At 44.2% G+C, this 24,306-nt stretch overlaps 1 protein-coding gene across 1 annotated transcript in view; it reads left to right on the top strand.

Annotated features, from left to right (window-relative positions):
• The window catches only part of LOC144822597 (scavenger receptor cysteine-rich domain-containing protein DMBT1-like), a 754,829-nt gene that overhangs the window by 65,258 nt on the left and 665,265 nt on the right, over nucleotides 1-24,306 (top strand). Inside the window, exon 4 of the mRNA XM_078680324.1 lies at nucleotides 6,336-6,650. Within this exon, the coding sequence (XP_078536450.1) occupies nucleotides 6,336-6,650 (315 nt within the window). The remainder of the gene's footprint in view (nucleotides 1-6,335; nucleotides 6,651-24,306) is intronic.

Raw genomic sequence — 24,306 nt, 5'->3', positions numbered from 1 at the left:
TAATCCATTGTAGATGTCTGTCCCATTTTTTCAAAAGTGGCATTACCCGGACTATCAGAAGGGAAGCGACCGTTGCACGCCCTAAGCAAGTGGGTAAGTGTAAGCGTGTTCATTTGGAGGACAAGAGGGGTCCACCCCCTGGTCGAGTAGATGTTACATTCTGGTATTCCCAAAACCGAATCTTCCTCACTTGTTATGGAGGAGGATATTCCATTCAGAGGTTCGAAATGACAATTGAAATCTCCTCCAATGATTACATATATTGACTCAGGTAATGTAGAAAGAAAAGAGGCCAGACAATCTAAGGTCTGCGAGCTTAGGCCATAACTCACTGGGCGCGAATAAACATTAATAATGGCTAGCTTAGGGAGGGTATCTGAAGAGAGAAGAATACACAGGATATCAGGGAAGGAGGTGTCTACCATCTTGATGGTGGAGCCCAGATGAATACCAATCCAAATACATAGGCCCCCTGAGGGTCTTCCCCTGTGCGGCAGCTATGCAGTAGGCGACATATCCTACTCTGTACAATGGTGTAGTTGCCCAAGTTTCATGGAAAATACATAGCTCATGGGAACCTATGAAATCTCCCCAGTCCCAGAGATCCATTTTTGATATTAAACCTGCTATGTTCCAGGATAAGAGCTTAGTGCACTGCATATTTACTATCTTTGCGAGTTGCGAGGGCAAGAGTTGCGAGCGCAAATATTCCTCCTGTTGACATAGTACTAAATATGGGGTCCCCACCCGTCCCTGTGTAGAACAAGGAAGAACCTCAGATGTTCCATCAATGGCTCCTAAAATACTATAAACACAAACCGATGAAGAAGGGTCCTAGGGCATGTTTTCAGACCTAGCATGGACACAGCCCCCAACATTCAACATAGAAAACGCAGAGTGCCCATGGGTCTGGAATAAGTAAACCTTGGTACGACATGAAACAACAAAATAAAAACAATTGGAGTGTGGAAAGAGTACCCTAAAGGTACAACTAATGAGATAGGGATACCTCTTAGTGAATAAGGATACCCATCAGTCGCTGTCTGATACCGCCCTAGTCATCATCTGGGCTTCCTTACACCCCTCATACCGTGGACCATAAGAGCCGTATAAGAGGACTAGATGTATATGTCCAACAACTCAATTATGAAATCCGGGCTATGTGAGGAGGTGTGGAGTCAAGGTATAAAATGACGAGTGAAAAATAAAATGCAGTGCGTAAAGGTGTGTGGAATATTCAGTGCATTAAAATTGGGTAAATGAGAGAAACATGAATTTATTATTATCCCTCAGTTGCCCAAGGCTAAAAACAGTGCAAAGAATGGCAGTTTTAACAAATATCTGCCAATGGAATCTATGTGGTCAATATGTTTCAGCAGAAAAAATGGACACCATTGTCCTCTGCCTTCCTCAGGACCTTAATAAATGATTGCTACTGCAATGAGTGAAATGAAATAGAAATAATAATAAACCATTTCACCAGGAATCCTAGGTTTTCTGGTTACACCTCCTGTCAGTGGATTTCGCAACCACTGTTGTTAGATGATGTTGGTTTCATGTCATAGAAAAGGAATACAAAGAACATAAGATATTGGTGTCTTAAGTATTGACATCCAAATATAGCACAGTCGCCATTCAGCCAGTGTCATCACATAATTAACAACCGACAATCCAGTATACTAAAATAGAATATGGCGTGATTTGTCCCAATATGCACATACTTACCACAGAAAGTAGGTCTTGTGACATTGGTTATGTCCATGCCTTCTTTTTATTTTTAATAGAGCGGTGCTTCATTCCCCTGAGCTACAGCCAGGTGAGGTGAGGCCGTACCCTCCTGTTAAGTAGGTAAGCAGGAACAGATACATATTTTAGTATACTGGATTGTCGGTTGTTAATTATATGATGACACTGGTTGAATGGCGACTGTGCTATATTTGGATGTCAATACTTAAGACACCCATATCTTTTGTTCTTTGTATTCCTTTTCTATGACAGGAAACCAACATCATCTAACAACAATGGTTGCGAAATCCACTGACAGGAGGTGTCACCAGAATATATAGGATTCCAGGTGAAATGGTTTATTATTTTTATTATTTCTATTTCATTTCACTCATTGCAGTAGCAATCATGCATTAAGGTCCTGACGAAGGCAGAGGACAATTGTGTCCGTTTTTTCAGCTGAAACATGTTGACCACAAAAATTCCATTGGCAGATATTTGTTAAAACTGCCATTCTTTGCACTGTTGTTAGCCTTGGGTAACTGAGGGATAATAATAAATTCATGTTTGTCTCATTTACCCAATTTTAATGCACTGATTATTCCACATACCTTTACGCACTGCAAGCCTTGACTCCACACCTCCTCACATATCCCGGAATTCATAATTGAGTTGTTGGACATATACATCTAGTCCTCCTATACAGCTCTTATGTTCCACGGTATGAGAGGTGCGAGGAAGCCCAGAGGATGACTAGGGCGGTATCGGACAGTGACTGATGGGCATCCTTATTCACTAAGAGGTATCCCTATCTCATTAGTTGTAACTTTAGGGTACTCTTTCCACACTCCAATTGTGTTTATTTTGTTGGTTCATGTCGTACCAAGGTTTACTTATTCTAGACCCATGGGCACTCTGCGTTTCCTAAAATATTAGCCACCGGTAGAGCATCTTGGTTTCCCATGGTATGTTGGTCGGAAGGTTCAATTATTTAGTCAGTCCACCTGATCTAGAGCACTATATTGGTTGCTGACAGGAATGTTGAACAGTGAATTAATTTCAGAACCCCAGCCCATGTTTGATGGATTGCCTGGCTGAGCTCTCATTTGCTACTTTTTAAACACACTTCCCATTCTCGCAGGTAGGGGGTTAGGGGGATAAAAGAAGCCTAAGGGAAGTGTCTGAATGCCACTAGTTACCCTATGGTGTCTCCGCTCAAGAATATGTTGAAATGCCCGACTGTCCCTGAAATTAATCAAGACACAATCTCCCATAATTTCTTTCTGCCTCAGTCCCAGCCAACCCACCCTACATGCGAATAGAATTTCGCTGAGAATCTGAGGTGGTAATGGTCTATTTTTATTTAACCAGTGAATAGTTTTATTCTTTAGTTCTGGGTAAAGTTCCACACTACCTGTTTCCAACTCCGGTACTCCAGCTAATATAACCACATACAGAGTGGAGGCTGGAGGCAGGTCTATACGTGGCAAAGTAGCATTAGTTCCCTTTAGATTGGGTCGGTGTAGATTCTTGTTAGATTTGAGGGTCTCTAGTTGGCACATGTAGGTACTTGTGACAAATAGGGACCCTCTCCTCTAGTCAGTGCAAGTGGATTACACTCCTAAAATAACCCCTGCTCACCCTCCAGGTTGCGTGGCGCGAGCAGGCAAGGCTTATTTCAGAGGCTTTGTAAGTTAAGCAGTTGTGACCATATACTGTAACTCAGTGACAACACTACAAATGGACACCACACAGGTTTTATATAAAAAATAAGTAGACTTTATATAGAGTTACCACAAGACCATAAACGACAAAAATACACACTATGATTACTTTAAGATGGTAGATTTAAGCTTAGGTCAGTTTAGTTCTTAGATGCGACACTCTGCGTCAATGTACCTTAGGTTGCGTTGCGCTTCCACGACAAGCAATGTCGCAGCGATGATAAATGCTGAAAAGTTCAGGTGCAAAGAAATAAAGACGTGAAGATCTTCCAGATGAGGCACGCTTCTCGTTGATGCGAGAAACTCTCCGTTCGATGCGTGGACTGCAGCGGCGACACCCTTATGATGCGAGGGCAACAGTTCCAGCAGCGACGCTCTTCTCCACGATGCGTGAAGCTTCTGCTCGATGTGACAACTACAACGGCGACATCCATGATGCAATGGCAGCAGCTCCGATGGCGGTGCTCTTCTCGGGAATGCGAGGTGCTCTTGGCTGATGCGGTGCAATGCGACAGTTCCAGTGGTGACACCCTCCTGCTTACGAGTTGCGACGGCAGGAAAAGCGACGGCGACACGCTCTGACCTCGTTGCGAGATTCTTCTCCTGATGCGGTGCAGTGCGACAGCTCCAGTGGCGACACCTTCCTTCTTCGGAGTTGCAACGGCAGCAGCAGTGATGGCGACACGCTTCCTCTTCATTGCGGCACGCTTCTCTCCGATGCGGTGCAGTGCGACAGTTCCAGTGTCGACCCCCCTTCTTCGGAGTTGCGATGGCAGGCACAGCGACGGCGACACGCTTCTTCTCATTGAGTCGCGCTTCAAGCTCCTTGCGACACGCAGTTCCTCAGAAGGCCCAAAATAGCAGCAGGCACTTCCAAAAGAACTCTGGGGAGCTGGGGGGTGAAGTAAGTTGTCCCTGAGACTTCAGCAGGAGGCAAGCTCTTTTCCAAGCCCTTGGAGATCCTTCACGAGTTGAAAGCAAAGTACACAAAGTTCCTTTCTCCTTCCTTTGGCAGTAAGGCAACCACTGCAGGTTAATCCCCCAAGCAGCACTTCAGCTTGGGAATAGTCTCTCCTCAGTTTCTTCAGGTTCCTCTCCTCAGTAAAGGTTTCTTCTTGTAGTCCAAAAGTGATCTAATTTCATGGGATCAGGGTCCCAATATTTATACCCAGAAATCCTTTGTTCTCTGAGGGGAGAGGGGCCTTTGCCCAGTCCAAACCAGTTATGAAGCACTCTGTTTACCAGACTTCTCCTTTCCTTTCACAGTGCAGGGCAGGCACATCAGAATCCCCACAGGAGGTGGAGCCAGCATTGTGGAAGGCAAGTACAGTCCTGGATCACTTTGTTTACAGGACTCCTTCTTTTCTTTCAGTGTGCAGGGCAGAGACATCAGCCGCTCCCCAGGGGGTGGAGCCAGCATTGTGGAAGGCAGGCAGAGCTCTATTCAAGGTTCAGGTGTAACTCCTCCACCCCATCTAGATACAGATCTCTCTATTCACCACTGGGTGACTCAGCCTGTCTCCTGGAATTCCCCAGCCCTGTCACTCACAAAACCAGACATAGGAATACACAAACTAGGAGAGGCAGGTTTCAATGGTTAGACAAGCAAAATACCTACTTTCTAAAAGTGGTATTTGCAAACACAGAATATTAAAATAAACTTCACTAAAAGATGTATTTTATTATTCTGAGTTCAGGCATCTAAATTCGAATTTCTACCATGTTCTCTGAGACAGTTAGGATTATAAAATGTAATAACTCTAACAGCCCATTCTGGCCTATGGAGAACAGGTAGCCTTGCAATAGTGAAAAAAAATGGCTGTAATTCACTATTAGGACATGTCACACACATCAGGGCTTGTCCTACCTTATACTTCAATGCACCCTACCCTTGGGCCTACCATAGGGGTGACTAATATGAAGAAAAGAGAAGGTTTAGGGACTGGGAAGTGGGTGCACTTGCCCAGTCAGCATGACAGTACCAGACTACACGCGGGCTCTGCAATGGCAGACCTTAGACACATTTTACAAGGCTGCTTCTGTGGGTGGTACAACCAGTGCTGCAGGCCCACCAGCAGCATTTGGATTACACGCCCTGGCACACTCAGTGCACTAGACTAGGGTCTGACAATAAACTAAGGCCCTCGTTGTCCAGAGTGTCACCACAGGGCTCTGCACCCCAACACACTCTTTTTTTTGTAACTTTAATAAGCACGGCGCCATGTTCACGGACCCCGCGTCTGGTAATGCAATAGGTGTTGCTTTTGTTATTGTAAATAACAATGCCTTTTATTTTTTTAAGGCATTGCCATTTACAATGTGAATAGCTCAAAATAATGTCACTGTGAGACCTATTGCTTTGTAAATACTTTTATTATTTGTCAGTATTCTTGTGTTTATCATTTTATCATTTTTTTTCTTCTTTTCTTTATTGTTCTTTTCCTGAAATTTCAATAAAAAAAACGATTTGAAATAAAAGTTAGAAGACCTCTGGTCTAGAGGGAATAGTCGCTGACCAATGACGAATGTCCGTGTCAGAGGGGTTGTATGACTCTGGCCACCATGGTAAATAGCTGACCAGTGGAGCTGAGTCCAAAGAGGCGCCAATGTATCGATAAGGGACTCTGATCCCGTGCATTCGATCCTATTGCACTCTTGCGTTCTTATGGGATCGCGTGGGTGCCAAGTGGAGGATGAGGCCAACACGTCTGCTGCGAGACTAGAAAAAGAACATTCACATTTTGATAGGATGTATTCCCATAGCACGTCATTTGCCATGCACTACTGAATATAACCATTCAAGCTTCCCTTCGATGAAGAGGATATTATGTTGTCTTGCTTCCTTTACTTTGCATTCCTTCCCATCGCTCTGTTCATCTCTTCCAGGTCCTGATGAGGTCCGGTTGGTGAACGGCCCCTCTCTCTGTGCTGGAAGAGTGGAGGTCAGGCACCATGGAGTGTGGGGGGCCGTGTGTGATGACGCCTGGGGTCAGGAGGACGCGTCGGTGGTCTGCAGACAGCTTGGATGTGGAGCTGTGCAAAGCTATCAGTATAATTCATCATTCGGGGTCAGCCCTTCACCAGTTCTTATGAGTGATGTCCAATGCCAAGGAGATGAGTCTGCCCTGTGGAAGTGTGCCCAGCGAGGCTGGAGTGTTAATACCTGTCCAACGGGGAGGAACGCTGGAGTCACCTGTACAGGTAAGAGGTGTGACCTGTGTGTAAAAACGAATGTCCTCGCATAATGAAGACATAAGTCTCTTCAGTCAAAATAAAAAAATGACCTTGAGTAGCAACCATGTCATGAAGTAGGGGTGGATGAAACATTAATGCTCTTCATTAAATAAATAAAGATAATTATGCACTCTGGAGCCAAGGGTGGACTTACGGACCCCCTTCCTGCCTGTGTGTGCTCCTTATGACTCCTATAGGGGGAAGGAGGGTTTCACAAGTCGATCCCTGCTTTGTGTTGAGCCACCTGAAAGCAGATATTGTGATTTTTCTTGCCTGAGTCTAGTTTGTATCGTCCACTGAGGGGTTTTATTTTTTATTTTAAGCACTTGGAAATGATCCTATTACTTACTGATAATTTTCACTAGCCTGAGCTCTACTCTTCTTATCATAGTCCCTTTACCTCTGTCCCTCCCTCCATCCTTCTCTCCTTCCCTCCGCCCCTCATCCCTCTCCCTCCTTCCCTCGTCCCACCTTCCCTCCGCCCCTCCTTCCCTCGTCCCTCCTTCGCTCTACCCCTCCATCCCTCTTTCTCTCGTCCCTCCCTCCCTCCTTCCCTCGTCCCTCCTTCTCTCCGCCCCTTGTCCCTCCTTCCCTACGCCCATCATCCCTCCTTCCCTCTGCCCCTCGTCCCTCCTTCTCTCCGCCCCTCATCCCTCCTTCCCTCCGCCCCTCGTCCCTCCTTCCCTCCGCCCCTCCTTCCCTCGTCCCTCCTTCCCTCCGCCCCTCATCCCTCCTTCTCTCTGCCCCTTGTCCCTCCTTTCCTCATCCCTCCTTCCCTCCGCCCCTCCTTCCCTCTGCCCCTCATACCTCCTTCCCTCCACCCCTCGTTCCTCCTTCCCTCCACCCCTCATCCCTCCTTCCCTCCGCCCCTCGTCCCTCCTTCTCTCTGCCCCTCATAGCTCCTTCCCTGCGCCCCTCGTCCCTCCTTCCCTCCACCCCTTGTCCCTCCTTCCCTCCGCCTCTCGTCCCTCCTTTCCTCCACCCCTCGTCCCTCCTTTCCTCCGCCCCTCGTCCCTCCTTCCCTCCACCTCTTGTCCCTCCTTTCCTCCGCCCCTCTGTCCCTCCCTCCCTCCCTCCCTCTCTCCTTCCCTCCCTCCCTCCCTCCATCCCTCCCTTCCTCCCTTCGTCCGTCCCTCATGAATAGAGGTTTTGATTTGGGGTTTCTCGAATCTGATAGAGAATCCCAGTCTTTGCTGGATGAAGCTACCGCTGCTCTGCTCCTTTTCTGTACCTGCTACAAGACTATCAGAGGAACACACGGTAGAAATTGACGCTGTTGAAATCAAACTTCCAGTTAATGTGTCCACTAGTAAGTACAAAAAGAGACTGCATGAACTGAATAAAGAAATGCATGCATTTGGCGAATACCTGAAAGCATCAAAAATAGAAAAACTAAACAAAGATGTAAAAAGGTTTTCGCAAGAGGAGTATATCAGTAGCATATCAATACTATAATTAACAAAGGAGGGAGTGGAGAGGTGGTGTCCTACACGAACACCGGGGGTGGATTCGACCTCCCCTTGCAATTATTTGTAAACAATAGGATCCACCCTTGAAGGATTACTTAAATCCAGGGAGAGGTGTGGCGCCGCGGCCAGGGCGACTGACGCTGGAATCTGGGGATCACGGTCCGATCCCCGGCTCCGGCGGCAGGTTAGCCCAGCACCATGTGACTCTGGGCAATAGCTTGCTTAATCTTCCCGACGGCCCCCAGCGCCTAGAGACCCTTACGGGTGATTGTGCGCTTTACAAATGTGGATTATTATTATTATTATTATTATTATTAGGGTGATGAGCATTTCCTACATTGGTTGGAATCACATTGTGTTTCTTAAATACCCCTCACACACCGAAAGGGCCCTTGGTGTTATGCTTCATCATACGGGTCTTCGCGTCCCTCTACGGGACGCGGTGTACTGCTACCTGCCAATACGCGGGAGCTCTGCTCTTATTCACTATGTGTGCTGAGGAAGTGAGTGAGAGGAAGGGTCAGGAGTGAGTGATCAGTAAATGTTAAAAAATACCTACCTCCAGTGGAGTAGAAAACTGTAGTATTCCACGGTGCCAGTATTGTTAAAAAGGTGTGAGACGTAGGTGTGTTGTGTCAATGCACAAGACCTCCTGCGTGTGTCAACATGTTTCAAAGCGTGCTGCTTCTTCAGATCCCTACCCTACTCACATATCATGTATGACAATGTCATCAATGGTTAGATACAAATTATACAGGTAGTGAGTGCTACATGTAGGGGAAACTATTGTCTCAATCTAAAATACGATACCATAAGCAGGTAGCATCACGCCGCGTCCCATAGAGGGGTGCGAAGACCCTTATGCTGAAGCATGACACCAAGGGCCCTTTTGGTGTGTGAGGGGTATTTAAGAAACACAATGTGCTTCCAACCAATGTAGGAAATGCACATCACCCTGGATTTGAGTGTATCAGTACACCAGGGAAGAATACATTCTGGAAGGGGGCAGTAACACAAATAGTGATGAAGGCAGCGCCTCAGACTGGTCAGCTGCCCCCTAAATAAGAAGTTATACAAGCACAAATTTGGGGACAAAAAAGAAACACCAGAGATTTCAGAAGAGGCAGAAGAGACCAACTGTGGTTCAACTATGGGCCACCAGTTGGAGCCCCATACTACATGCACCCACCACAAACGACTGATCCAAACTATGACATCTTGGGTGACAATCATTTGCCCTACCGACCCCCATGCTTCCACAACAAGGGCTTTCCCTTTTATAGGAGAGGCCGAGGACCACAGAGAACAAGACGCAAAACTGTTGGAAACATCCAATGAAAGGAAGACCAGAACCCCTCTGAGAGTGACCACCCACAGTATGTTCACCTCAGAAAAATCTTGGTCCTGTGCCCCTGTGGACTCGGCTATGTGGGCATGACTTGTAGGAAGTCAGTCAGTCAGTCCTAAATACTTTTATTTGATTTCATTTAAAAAAACATCCAAAAGGGTGGGGAACCACCATAAGTAAAAATACATTTTAAGTTTAAAAACAAAAGAATTTGAAACATTAAGACAATGCCCTTATTGGGTATGCTGGAACTTATTAAATTAGTGAGTTATTTCCTTTTTTCCAGTTCTATTGCTGCCATTTTGAGAAATGTTATTGCTCTGCAGGACAGTTGGATTGATAGCCCCCCGAGGCATTGGATGATAGCAACTTGTAGGAAGGTGAATCCCAGAACCTGCAATCATTGTAGTAACATACGATGAAAAAGAGAAACCAACAAATGAGAGATCTGCACGCACACACTGATTTGAACTAGTTTGTACTGGAACAACTTGAGAACAACAGCAACTCAGAGAATATCCTGTTTAATAGAGGACAAGGACTTCAGACACATAGGAAAGGCGTCAACGAAGAGATCCCTTGTAGCGCATTCAGCTAACAGGGCCACTTGGACACACTGCCGCCTGAGATGCTCAGCATGCTCATTCCAGCCTAGCAATAAAAACAATATGCTCATTTCACTCACGTCAATTCATTTATATCTATTTTTATATATATCCATTATCAGCCATGTACACAGGGGTTTGTTGTGTCACTTAGTTTTACCTCGGAATAGTTATACCATATTAGATACCATCTAATTCACAGTGGAATTTCTTGAATCATTTGTCTGTTTTAGGTGTTGAATATTTTAACATTTTACAATGTTTTAATATTTGGATATTTTCAATATTTTAGTTATCTTGCAGGCTATGAAATAACTGCACTCTTCCATTTTTTACATCTTATCCATCTTTCACAATCTTAAACAGCATTACTGCAATGACCAAGGGCATGAATAATCTCTGTATTACCGGGCCGCACGTAAACCAGTAAATAGTTCCACTGTGGGTAACCATCCTGGAAAGTACGTGGTCTAATTTCGACTGGCACTTACCCGAAGCCTGTCTGTTTTGGCCTGAGGACACGAGGCTGCATTTAAACTCTTCCAGGCCTTGCAATCATTAATATGAAGGCTCCGAGGGCGGATACTAGGTCTTGGGCAAACTGGGGACATATGACAGTCACAAGGATCTGGGTTTAATGCATAATTCTTTTGCTCACCACACCACCCATTTTGAACCTAGCCATATGCAAATCAGTCTTCACCCTGTTCCTTGTGGGAACAGTCAAGCCCGAGCTGCCAAGCAAGCACCTCACTGGACCGTAAACAAGCATCCATGGACCGGTTTCAGGGCATCACCCTTCATCAGCCAGGCTAGCTTGAATCCAGTGCTGTAGTGAGCACAGGACCCACGTCTGGGCATACCCTTCCCTCTTAGGGTGACATATGCAAAAGAAACAATTGATGGCCGGAATGCTGGACAATGCAAACATTCACCCCAGTCACAAGGATCTGGGTTTAATCCATCATTCTTTTGCTCACCACACCACCCCAGTTTTGACCCAGCCATATGCAAATAAGTCTTGACCCTGTTCCTTGTCAGAACAGTCTAGCCCGGGCTGGACTGTTCCCATTGGGCACAGGGCCAAGACTGATTTTCTTATTGCTGGGTCCAAACTACAATGGCATGGTGAGCAAAAAAAAGATGGATTTAGGTCCAGATCTCGGTATGCGCAGTCATGGGTCGCGTGCTCCCCATGCAACTTGAGTCAAGCTATCCTGGCTGATGAGGGCTGAAAGCCTGAAACCGGTCCTAGGATGCTTGTTTCCAGTCTAGGGAGGACCTGATCTGGCAGTTCAGGCTAGACTGTTCCCATTGTCGCAGGGTAAAGACTGATTTGCATATGGTTGGGTCCTAACTGGAATGGCAGGTGAGCAAAAAAAATATGGATTTAGGCCCAGATCTCTGTACTGGGATGAATGTATGACATTGTTCTGCATTCTGTCCATTAATTGTTCTTTTTGAATTTGTCACCCGAGTGGGACGGGTATGCCCAGACGTGGGTGCCTTGCTCTCCATGCCACTGGAGTCAAGCTAACCTGGCTGATGAGGGCTGAAGGCCCGAAACCGGTCCTCGGATGCTTGTTTCCAGTCCAGGTAAGACCTGGCCTGGCAGTTTGGGCTGGATTGTTATAATTCCATTCACAACACTCATTTGGGTTGGACTGGTAGGTATAGTGGATAGAAAAAGAGAGAATTGCTCTTTTTCTTGGTGTCCCCTCACTCACCAGGGTTGCCCCATGGTGACATGCTTCATCATAGGGGCCATCCCAGCCCTCTACGGACTGGGGCGTGCTGCAACTGGCGAATTACGTAGGAGCACTTATAGTTTGACTATGTGTGGTGCGGGTGTGATAGTGGAGTGGGCTAAGTGATTAGTTTAAAAATACCTGCCTAGTAAGCTTTCAATAAACTTTATTCCTGCTTCCAGGTGGTAACCTTAAAATATGGGTTGGAAGAGCTAGGATAGCCTAAACGCAATGTGTCAAGGTGTACCTATCAACTCCTGTCGACATGTTTCGTGCATACCCCAAGCACTTCTTCGGGACTACACAGGGACCAGCCCTGTGTTCGCCACTCCTTAAACACTAAAAATTAGCCTTTTTAATGCAATCAATACATGCATATAATACCTACGTATTCTATTGAATCACGTGGTTCCTGTAAAAACAAAGAACAACTTGAAAAGTCAAGGGCTGTTACCCCCAACAAAAGCACACATAGATATATACAATAGATTGCACAAGGGAAAAGTTGATTTCTATTCCGTGGTTTTCAACGTGGCGTTTTTTGTGTAAAAAAAGTGAATGTTTTTCATGCCTCAAACGTGATAGTTCTCATGCATAAAAAACGTGATCGGCACCTTTCTGTGAGGAAACCACGCATTCATCCAACATTCATACTCTTACATATTTCTACATACATGTAATGGGACCTAACTGTGCCCCATGGACTCGAAGGGGATCAGTATCCCAGCGATCTAAAAGGAAAAGGAAAACGGGCTGATAATTCATCTGTTTGTCTTGCTTCTTATTACCTACAAGGTTGTCTACTGGTCGATCAGTCCGTAAACAGGCACATCGTTTTGCCTAACACACTCGTTTCATATCACTTACTTGCTAACAGGATACCTCCCTCTTTTAAGCACCTATTCGCGCCGCTTCGGTCCGAATGTTGTTGGACCTTGGCGACCAGGTTTGTTTTAAGAGATCGGCTGGCCGGTTACTTCCGCATAGCCTGTAGCGCTACTCATCAACTAGGGCGCGTTAGGCAACGATCTTTGTTGGCGGCCATCTTAGGTGTATTCGATACACTTTTGTGTTGTAAAGGAGTGAATATTTCTTCCTCAGGGTGACTTTTATTATACTTAATGAATTTTGGGCATACTGCTATGGATCCTTATAATTGTCAAGCGGATTCCCATAGTTTTTCTCAAAAATATTTGAAACGGTTTTGTATATACGTAAAACACGCTGGGTCAGGATTCATGAGGTTAAATAGTCAGAGCCAAACCAGATCCATTTGTAAAGTCTAGAAATGTTTCACTGTGTATTGGGGTTTCTTTAGGGAAATCAATGTGAATCACTAGTTATTTCCACTAGCTTCAGTACTCTCACTATGCAAATTGTCCCCAAGGAATATCATCATTCAAACCCACAATATGTGAACGGAGTCTGAACACCCAACGTTGTTCTTTCTCTAGTAGTTTTTTCTCCATGTCTGTGTGTGGTTGTTGTATTTCCAGAACCACCCACCGCATGTCATTGGGGGTATGTCCTTTCTCCAAAAAATGTGTGGTCATTTTAGTATTGGAATGTTTGCATCTGAAATTACTACGGTGTTCCACCATCCGTGTGTTGACCTTCCTGGTAGTCATACCAATATAGTGTAGATCACAGGTACATGTAATCATATAGACCACCCCAGTAGTGTTGCAGTTAGAATAGGATTTCAAATCCCAGGTTATGCCATTATTACATCTGACCTGTTTGGTCGCACTCGTTAGATGACATACACTGCAGTTGGAACATGGGTAGTGTCCCACTGGTAGTGGATGCAAACGGTGAACTGGACCTTCTGCAATCTTGGGGCGTGTATGGACTATTAAGTCCTTCAGGTTCTTGCCTTTGCGGTGACTAAACATGGGTTGGGTGAGATTCAGACCCCCACTATTCAGTGTCCTCCAATGTTTTTTGACAATCTTAGTTACTTTTTGCGAGGCCACGGTGTAGGTAGTAACACTTATGGGCCTCTTATCAGTCTCATTCTTGGGGTCTGGTCTCTCCTTTATTTCTAGAAGAGCATCTCTTTCATTGTTTGACGCCCTCTTTTTTGCTTTTGACAAAATCTTGCGTGGATATTGTCTCTGAATTAGTTTAGTGGTCAGTTCTTTTGCCTGTGTCTCATAGTCTCTTTTTTCTGAGCAGTTTCTTCTTAGGCGTAAGAACTGCCCGAAGGGCAAATTTTCCCGTAGTTGTCGTGGGTGAAAACTCTAAAAATGTAAGAGGCAATTTCTGGATGTAGGTTTGAAATGTGTGGTGGTGGTTAATTGACCACCTTCTGCTTTTATGTTTAGGTCTAGGAAAACCAGTAGCTCTCTACTTATTGTGGCAGTAAACTTCAGAAAAGGATCTTGTGAATTCAACCAGATGAGGAATTGGTCAAATTCAACCTCATTTCCATTCCAGATGAGGAGGACGTCATCAATATAACGCCTCCACATCTGCATATGCGTTGAGTATGGATTGTTCGGAGTCAAAATTCTTTTGTTCTCTAGTTGGTGGACGTACAATCCGGCCACGCTCGGCGCGAATGTGCTTCCCATGCTAGTTCCATGGGTCTGCCTATACATGGTTTGTTGGAATTTGAAAAAATTCTTGGTCAGGGCTAGGCGACAGCATTCCAGAACAACGTGTCTAGGTGTTTTGTATTGCCATTCATTTTCAAACAGAATCTCTTCTAAGATCTGTAAGGTCTCTCTATGGGGCAAACTAGTATAGAGACTTTCCACATCAAGTCCTACCAGTATTTGTGTGGCTGGGTCAAATTCAAAGTCCTTTATTAGGCATAGTACTGCTTTGGTATTTTGTAGATAAGTCTCTGTTTTTTGCACCAGGGGTCGCAGGAACGCGTGTGCAAATTTTGACAGAGGCTCTAAAACCGACCCGATCCCAGAGACAATCGGTCTCCCGGGTGGATTTTCTAACCTTTTGTGGATTTTCAGGATCGTATAAAAGTATGGTGTCCTAGGATGTTTGTTGTCCAGAAAATCGGCTTCTTTTCTAGATAGCCAGTCATTTATTAGGCATTCCTCTACCATTGTTGCAATTTCAACCCTCAGACGTGCTGTTGGATCCACAGTTAAGATTTCATAATTCCGTTGATCCGCCAAAAGTCTGAGACATTCGGTCTCATAGTCTTGTGAATTCTGCACCACCGTTGCACCGCCTTTATCAGCCGGTTTTATTGTTATGCTAGTGTCATTTGCCAATTCTTGTATTGCATCTTTTTCGGATCTGCTGGTATTATAAAAGGCTCTTGATGAACCTGTTTCCAAATCCATCACATCCTTCAGGATTGCTTTTTCAAAAGCCAGCAGTTCCACTGGTAGACTTGCTGCTGGTGGAGTAAAGGTAGATTTTTTCTTTAGTCCTGTGTCATTCCAGATACCCACTGGTTCTGGTTTGTCTTTGAAAAATACTTGTAACTTTATACTGCGGATGAACTCCTTCAATTCACAATATAGTTTGAATTTGTCTAAGTTGTTTGTCGGAACAAAACCCAGACCCCTTTCTAGTATTTTCGTTTGGTCTTGGGTAAGGACTTTGTTTGATAGATTTACCACTAGACTCAGATGTTGCTGGTCGAAGGTACGCTCACCGGACCCTGGCTCCTTGTGTGTGTTCTGCCTGTTTCCAAGGGTTGTGCCCATTGTACTTGTTGGCCTCTGGTCTTTCCTCTTCCCGGCCTTTTGCCTCTCCCTAAAAAAGGCTGCTGCTGAATGCCTGGTGTTTGGGTATTATCCCAAAACGGGAAGAGTTGTTGGGGATATGGTTGGTGGAAAGGTGGAGGACTATAGAAATACTGTGGTGGTGGTTGTCCTTGAAAAATTGGCCAGAAATTTCCCCTATTTCTCATCCTTCCCGTTCTGTTTTGTCTGTTTCTTGGTTGGTTACGATTGTAACTCGAGCCTGAGGAGTCGGATCCTGAATCTGAGCTCCCAGTGTCTGTATTATAACCGGGATTTTTTCCTGAGAGGACGTGGTCCACCTTAATATATGGATACACTTTCTCATGTGAAAAAGATTTTTTGTCTTTATGAAACTTCACATATTTCGTATCCTTCAATGAGATCTCAAATTCAGTCATTGATTTGTTCAATTCATCTAGTCTTTTCTTAAGGTCCGCTGGTGATTGGTAGCTCTTCAAATTAACTTCTAAGTCATGAATTTCAATTTTCATTGCTTCAGCTCGACGTGCCGCAGTTTTTACAATAAGGACTAGCCAGTCCCTGGTGCAGTGCCAGCTAATCAGAGACCAATCTTTCTTAAAGACAAGATCGTCCTGGAAGATGAAAGGTTCATTATTTACTATTAGGCCACGTGGTGCTGCATTGGCCCTATGATATTCACTCATCATGATTCCATGTATAATTGTTTTAATTAGGTTGCGTTTCAATTCTGTTACCTCATCCCAACATTGCTGGGCTTCACTAGTATCTTTGTGAGATGTGCTGGTGTGGGGAAGCATTGAAGCTATTATCCTGTCTGCCTCGTCTTCAGTAAAAGAGAGTCCCGTAATCTCCGCCATGGTGGTATCTACTATATACTGATGTATTGACTATGTATTTTGTGAGTTGAATGATACAATGGTTTTTTGTCACAGGACTAGGTGCATTAGAAAACTCCCGCAGCTGCACGCTGCATATAGACTAGTACAAAAGGAAAGGGAGGTAGAGGGACAAGAGGGCTAGGCTCACCCTCCAAAAACTGTAATCAACAGAAGATTTCTCAAAGAGAAATCAAAAAAGCCTAACCGATCACTATAATTCCATTCACAACACTCATTTGGGTTGGACTGGTAGGTGTAGTGGATAGAAAAAGAGAGAATTGCTCTTTTTCTTGGTGTCCCCTCACTCACCAGGGTTGCCCCATGGTGACATGCTTCATCATAGGGGCCATCCCAGCCCTCTATGGACTGGGGCGTGCTGCGACTGGCGAATTACGTAGGAGCACTTATAGTTTGACTATGTGTGGTGCGGGTGTGATAGTGGAGTGGGCTAAGTGATTAGTTTAAAAATACCTGCCTAGTAAGCTTTCAATAAACTTTATTCCTGCTTCCAGGTGGTAACCTTAAAATACGGGGTGGAAGAGCTAGGATAGCCTAAACGCAATGTGTCAAGGTGTACCTATCAACTCCTGTCGACATGTTTCGTGCATACCCCAAGCACTTCTTCGGGACTACACAGGGACCAGCCCTGTGTTCGCCACTCCTTAAACGCTAAATATGAGCCTTTTTAATGCAATCAATACATGCATATAATACCTACGTATTCTATTGAATCACGTGGTTCCTGTAAAAACAAAGAACAACTTGAAAAGTCAAGGGGTGTTACCCCCAACAAAAGCACACATAGATATATACAATAGATTGCACAAGGGAAAAGTTGATTTCTATTCTGTGGTTTTCAACGTGGCGTTTTTTGTGTAAAAAAACGTGAATGTTTTTCATGCCTCAAACGTGATAGTTCTCATGCATAAAAAACGTGATCGGCACCTTTCTGTGAGGAAACCACACATTCATCCAACATTCATACTCTTACATATGTCTACATACATGTAATGGGACCTAACTGTGCCCCATGGACTCGAAGGGGATCAGTATCCCAGCGATCTAAAAGGAAAAGGAAAACGGGCTGATAATTCATCTGTTTGTCTTGCTTCTTATTACCTACAAGGTTGTCTACTGGTCGATCAGTCCGTAAACAGGCACATCGTTTTGCCTAACACACTCGTTTCATATCACTTACTTGCTAACAGGATACCTCCCTCTTTTAAGCACCTATTCGCGCCGCTTCGATCCGAATGTTGTTGGACCTTGGCGACCGGGTTTGTTTTAAGAGATCGGCTGGCTGGTTACTTCCGCATAGCCTGTAGCGCTACTCATCAACTAGGGCGCGTTAGGCAACGATCTTTGTTGGCGGCCATCTTAGGTGTATTCGATACACTTTTGTGTTGTAAAGGAGTGAATATTTCTTCCTCAGGGTGACTTTTATTATACTTAATGAATTTTGGGCATACTGCTATGGATCCTTATAATTGTCAAGCGGATTCCCATAGTTGTTCTCAAAAATATTTGAAACGGTTTTCTATATACGTAAAACACGCTGGGTCAGGATTCATGAGGTTAAATAGTCAGAGCCAAACCAGATCCATTTGTAAACTCTAGAAATGTTTCACTGTGTATTGGGGTTTCTTTAGGGAAATCAATGTGAATCACTAGTCATTTCCACTAGCTTCAGTACTCTTACTATGCAAATTGTCCCCAAGGAATATCATCATTCAAACCCACAATATGTGAACGGAGTCTGAACACCCAACGTTGTTCTTTCTCTAGTAGTTTTTTCTCCATGTCTGTGTGTGGCTGTTGTATTTCCAGAACCACCCACCGCATGTCATTGGGGGTATGTCCTTTCTCCCAAAAATGTGTGGTCATTTTAGTATTGGAATGTTTGCATCTGAAATTACTACGGTGTTCCACCATCCGTGTGTTGACCTTCCTGGTGGTCATACCAATATAGTGTAGATCACAGGTACATGTAATCATATAGACCACCCCAGTAGTGTTACAGTTAGAATAGGATTTCAAATCCCAGGTTATGCCATTATTACATCTGACCTGTTTGGTCGCCACCGTTAGATGACATACACTGCAGTTGGAACATGGGTAGTGTCCCACTGGTAGTGGATGCAAACGGCGAACTGGACCTTCTGCAATCTTGGGGCGTGTATGGACTATTAAGTCCTTCAGGTTCTTGCCTTTGCGGTGACTAAACATGGGTTGGGTGAGATTCAGACCCCCACTATTCAGTGTCCTCCAATGTTTTTTGACAATCTTAGTTACTTTTTGCGAGGCCACGGTGTAGGTAGTAACACATATGGGCCTCTTATCAGTCTCATTCTTGGGGTCTGGTCTCTCCTTTATTTCTAGAAGAGCATCTCTTTCATTGTTTGACGCCCTCTTTTTTGCTTTTGACAAAATCTTGCGTGGATATTGTCTCTGAATTAGTTTAGTGGTCAGTTCTTTTGCCTGTGTCTCATAGTCTCTTTTTTCTGAGCAGTTTCTTCTTAGGCGTAAGAACTGCCCGAAGGTCAAATTTTCCCGTAGTTGTCGTGGGTGAAAACTCTAAAAATTTAAGAGGCAATTTCTGGATGTAGGTTTGAAATGTGTGGTGGTGGTTAATTGACCACCTTCTGCTTTTATGTTTAGGTCTAGGAAAACCAGTAGCTCTCTACTTATTGTGGCAGTAAACTTCAGAAAAGGATCTTGTGAATTCAACCAGATGAGGAATTGGTCAAATTCAACCTCATTTCCATTCCAGATGAGGAGGACGTCATCAATATAACGCCTCCACATCTGCATATGCGTTGAGTATGGATTGTTCGGAGTCAAAATTCTTTTGTTCTCTAGTTGGTGGACGTACAATCCGGCCACGCTCGGCGCGAATGTGCTTCCCATGCTAGTTCCATGGGTCTGCCTATACATGGTTTGTTGGAATTTGAAAAAATTCTCGGTCAGGGCTAGGCGGCAGCATTCCAGAACAGCGTGTCTAGGTGTTTTGTATTGCCATTCATTTTCAAACAGAATCTCTTCTAAGATCTGTAAGGTCTCTCTATGGGGCAAACTAATATAGAGACTCTCCACATCAAGTCCTACCAGTATTTGTGTGGCAGGGTCAAATTCAAAGTCCTTTATTAGGCATAGTACTGCTTTGGTATTTTGTAGATAAGTCTCTGTTTTTTGCACCAGGGGTCGCAGGAACGCGTCTGCAAATTTTGACAGAGGCTCTAAAACCGACCCGATCCCAGAGACAATCGGTCTCCCGGGTGGATTTTCTAACCTTTTGTGGATTTTCGGGATCGTATAAAAGTATGGTGTCCTAGGATGTTTGTTGTCCAGAAAATCGGCTTCTTTTCTAGATAGCCAGTCATTTATTAGGCATTCCTCTACCATTGTTGCAATTTCAACCCTCAGACGTGCTGATGGATCCACAGTTAAGATTTCATAATTCCGTTGATCCGCCAAAAGTCTGAGACATTCGGTCTCATAGTCTTGTGAATTCTGCACCACCGTTGCACCGCCTTTATCAGCCGGTTTTATTGTTATGCTAGTGTCATTTGCCAATTCTTGTATTGCATCTTTTTCGGATCTGCTGGTATTATAAAAGGCTCTTAATGAACCTGTTTCCAAATCCATCACATCCTTCAGGATTGCTTTTTCAAAAGCCAGCAGTTCCACTGGTAGACTTGCTGCTGGTGGAGTAAAGGTAGATTTTTTCTTTAGTCCTGTGTCATTCCAGATACCCACTGGTTCTGGTTTGTCTTTGAAAAATACTTGTAACTTTATACTGCGGATGAACTCCTTCAATTCACAATATAGTTTGCATTTGTCTAAGTTGGTTGTCGGAACAAAACCCAGACCCCTTTCTAGTATTTTCGTTTGGTCTTGGGTAAGGACTTTGTTTGATAGACTTACCACTGGACTCAGATGTTGCTGGTCGAAGGTACGCTCACCGGACCCTGGCTCCTTGTGTGTGTTCTGCCTGTTTCCAAGGGTTGTGCCCATTGTACTTGTTGGCCTCTGGTCTTTCCTCTTCCCGGCCTTTTGCCTCTCCCTAAAAAAGGCTGCTGCTGAATGCCTGTTGTTTGGGTATTATCCCAAAACGGGAAGGGTTGTTGGGGATATGGTTTGTGGAAAGGTGGAGGACTATAGAAATACTGTGGTGGTGGTTGTCCTTGAAAAATTGGCCAGAAATTTCCCCTATTTCTCATCCTTCCTGTTCTGTTTTGTCTGTTTCTTGGTTGGTTACGATTGTAACTCGAGCCTGAGGAGTCGGATCCTGAATTTGAGCTCCCAGTGTCTGTATTATAACCGGGATTTTTTCCTGAGAGGACGTGGTCCACCTTAATATATGGATACACTTTCTCATGTGAAAAAGATTTTTTGTCTTTATGAAACTTCACATATTTCGTATCCTTCAATGAGATCTTAAATTCAGTCATTGATTTATTCAATTCATCTAGTCTTTTCTTAAGGTCCGCTGGTGATTGGTAGCTCTTCAATTTAACTTCTAAGTCATGAATTTCAATTTTCATTGCTTCAGCTCGACGTGCCGCAGTTTTTACAATAAGGACTAGCCAGTCCCTGGTGCAGGGCCAGATAATCAGAGACCAATCTTTCTTAAAGACAAGATCGTCCTGGAAGATGAAAGGTTCATTATTTACTATTATGCCACGTGGTGCTGCATTGGCCCTATGATATTCACTCATCATGATTCCATGTATAATTGTTTTAATTAGGTTGCGTTTCAATTCTGTTACCTCATCCCAACATTGCTGGGCTTCACTAGTATCTTTGTGAGATATGCTGGTGTGGGGAAGCATTGAAGCTATTATCCTGTCTGCCTCGTCTTCAGTAAAAGAGAGTCCCGTAATCTCTGCCATGGTGGTATCTACTATATACTGATGTATTGACTATGTATTTTGTGAGTTGAATGATACAATGGTTTTTTGTCACAGGACTAGGTGCATTAGAAAACTCCCGCAGCTGCACGCTGCATATAGACTAGTACAAAAGGTAAGGGAGGTAGAGGGACAAGAGGGCTAGGCTCACCCTCCAAAAACTGTAATCAACAGAAGATTTCTCAAAGAGAAATCAAAAAAGCCTAACCGATCACTATAATTCCATTCACAACACTCATTTGGGTTGGACTGGTAGGTATAGTGGATAGAAAAAGAGAGAATTGCTCTTTTTCTTGGTGTCCCCTCACTCACCAGGGTTGCCCCATGGTGACATGCTTCATCATAGGGGCCATCCCAGCCCTCTACGGACTGGGGCGTGCTGCGACTGGCGAATTACGTAGGAGCACTTATAGTTTGACTATGTGTGGTGCGGGTGTGATAGTGGAGTGGGCTAAGTGATTAGTTTAAAAATACCTGCCTAGTAAGCTTTCAATATACTTTATTCCTGCTTCCAGGTGGTAACCTTAAAATACGGGGTGGAAGAGCTAGGATAGCCTAAACGCAATGTGTCAAGGTGTACCTATCAACTCCTGTCGACATGTTTCGTGCATACCCCAAGCACTTCTTCGGGACTACACAGGGACCAGCCCTGTGTTCGCCACTCCTTAAACGCTAAAAATGAGCCTTTTTAATGCAATCAATACATGCATATAATACCTACGTATTCTATTGAATCACGTGGTTCCTGTAAAAACAAAGAACAACTTGAAAAGTCAAGGGATGTTACCCCCAACAAAAGCACACATAGATATATACAATAGATTGCACAAGGAAAAAGTTGATTTCTATTCCGTGGTTTTCAACGTGGCGTTTTTTGTGTAAAAAAACGTGAATGTTTTTCATGCCTCAAACGTGATAGTTCTCATGCATAAAAAACGTGATCGGCACCTTTCTGTGAGGAAACCACGCATTCATCCAACATTCATACTCTTACATATTTCTACATACATGTAATGGGACCTAACAGTGCCCCATGGACTCGAAGGGGATCAGTATCCCAGCGATCTAAAAGGAAAAGGAAAATGGGCTGATAATTCATCTGTTTGTCTTGCTTCTTATTACCTACAAGGTTGTCTACTGGTCGATCAGTCCGTAAACAGGCACATCGTTTTGCCTAACACACTCGTTTCATATCACTTACTTGCTAACAGGATACCTCCCTCTTTTAAGCACCTATTCGCGCCGCTTCGGTCCGAATGTTGTTGGACCTTGGCGACCGGGTTTGTTTTAAGAGATCGGCTGGCCGGTTACTTCCGCATAGCCTGTAGCGCTACTCATCAACTAGGGCGCGTTAGGCAACGATCTTTGTTGGCGGCCATCTTAGGTGTATTCGATACACTTTTGTGTTGTAAAGGAGTGAATATTTCTTCCTCAGGGTGACTTTTATTATACTTAATGAATTTTGGGCATACTGCTATGGATCCTTATAATTGTCAAGCGGATTCCCATAGTTGTTCTCAAAAATATTTGAAACGGTTTTCTATATACCTAAAACACGCTGGGTCAGGATTCATGAGGTTAAATAGTCAGAGCCAAACCAGATCCATTTGTAAAGTCTAGAAATGTTTCACTGTGTATTGGGGTTTCTTTAGGGAAATCAATGTGAATCACTAGTTATTTCCACTAGCTTCAGTACTCTTACTATGCAAATTGTCCCCAAGGAATATCATCATTCAAACCCACAATATGTGAACGGAGTCTGAACACCCAACGTTGTTCTTTCTCTAGTAGTTTTTTCTCCATGTCTGTGTGTGGTTGTTGTATTTCCAGAACCACCCACCGCATGTCATTAGGGGTATGTCCTTTCTCCAAAAAATGTGTGGTCATTTTAGTATTGGAATGTTTGCATCTGAAATTACTACGGTGTTCCACCATCCGTGTGTTGACCTTCCTGGTGGTCATACCAATATAGTGTAGATCACAGGTACATGTAATCATATAGACCACCCCAGTAGTGTTACAGTTAGAATAGGATTTCAAATCCCAGGTTATGCCATTATTACATCTGACCTGTTTGGTGGCACTCGTTAGATGACATACACTGCAGTTGGAACATGGGTAGTGTCCCACTGGTAGTGGATGCAAACGGCGAACTGGACCTTCTGCAATCTTGGGGCGTGTATGGACTATTAAGTCCTTCAGGTTCTTGCCTTTGCGGTGACTAAACATGGGTTGGGTGAGATTCAGACCCCCACTATTCAGTGTCCTCCAATGTTTTTTGACAATCTTAGTTACTTTTTGCGAGGCCACGGTGTAGGTAGTAACACATATGGGCCTCTTAACAGTCTCATTCTTGGGGTCTGGTCTCTCCTTTATTTCTAGAAGAGCATCTCTATCATTGTTTGACGCCCTCTTTTTTGCTTTTGACAAAATCTTGCGTGGATATTGTCTCTGAATTAGTTTCGTGGTCAGTTCTTTTGCCTGTGTCTCATAGTCTCTTTTTTCTGAGCAGTTTCTTCTTAGGCGTAAGAACTGCCCGAAGGGCAAATTTTCCCGTAGTTGTCGTGGGTGAAAACTCTCAAAATTTAAGAGGCAATTTCTGGATGTAGGTTTGAAATGTGTGGTGGTGGTTAATTGACCACCTTCTCCTTTTATGTTTAGGTCTAAGAAAACCAGTAGCTCTCTACTTATTGTGGCAGTGAACTTCAGAAAAGGATCTTGTGAATTCAACCAGATGAGGAATTGGTCAAATTCCACCTCATTTCCATTCCAGATGAGGAGGACGTCATCAATATAACGCCTCCACATCTGGATATGCATTGAGTATGGATTGTTCGGAGTCAAAATTCTTTTGTTCTCTAGTTGGTGGACGTACAATCCGGCCACGCTCGGCGCGAATGTGCTTCCCATGCTAGTTCCATGGGTCTGCCTATACATGGTTTGTTGGAATTTGAAAAAATT

The sequence above is a fragment of the Lissotriton helveticus genome, chromosome 3_1 (assembly GCF_964261635.1).
Source record: "Lissotriton helveticus chromosome 3_1, aLisHel1.1, whole genome shotgun sequence".
Classification (NCBI taxonomy): Eukaryota; Metazoa; Chordata; class Amphibia; order Caudata; family Salamandridae; genus Lissotriton; species Lissotriton helveticus.
The sequence above is the reverse complement of the archived record's forward strand: the minus strand, read 5'-3'. Positions and strand labels throughout refer to the sequence as shown.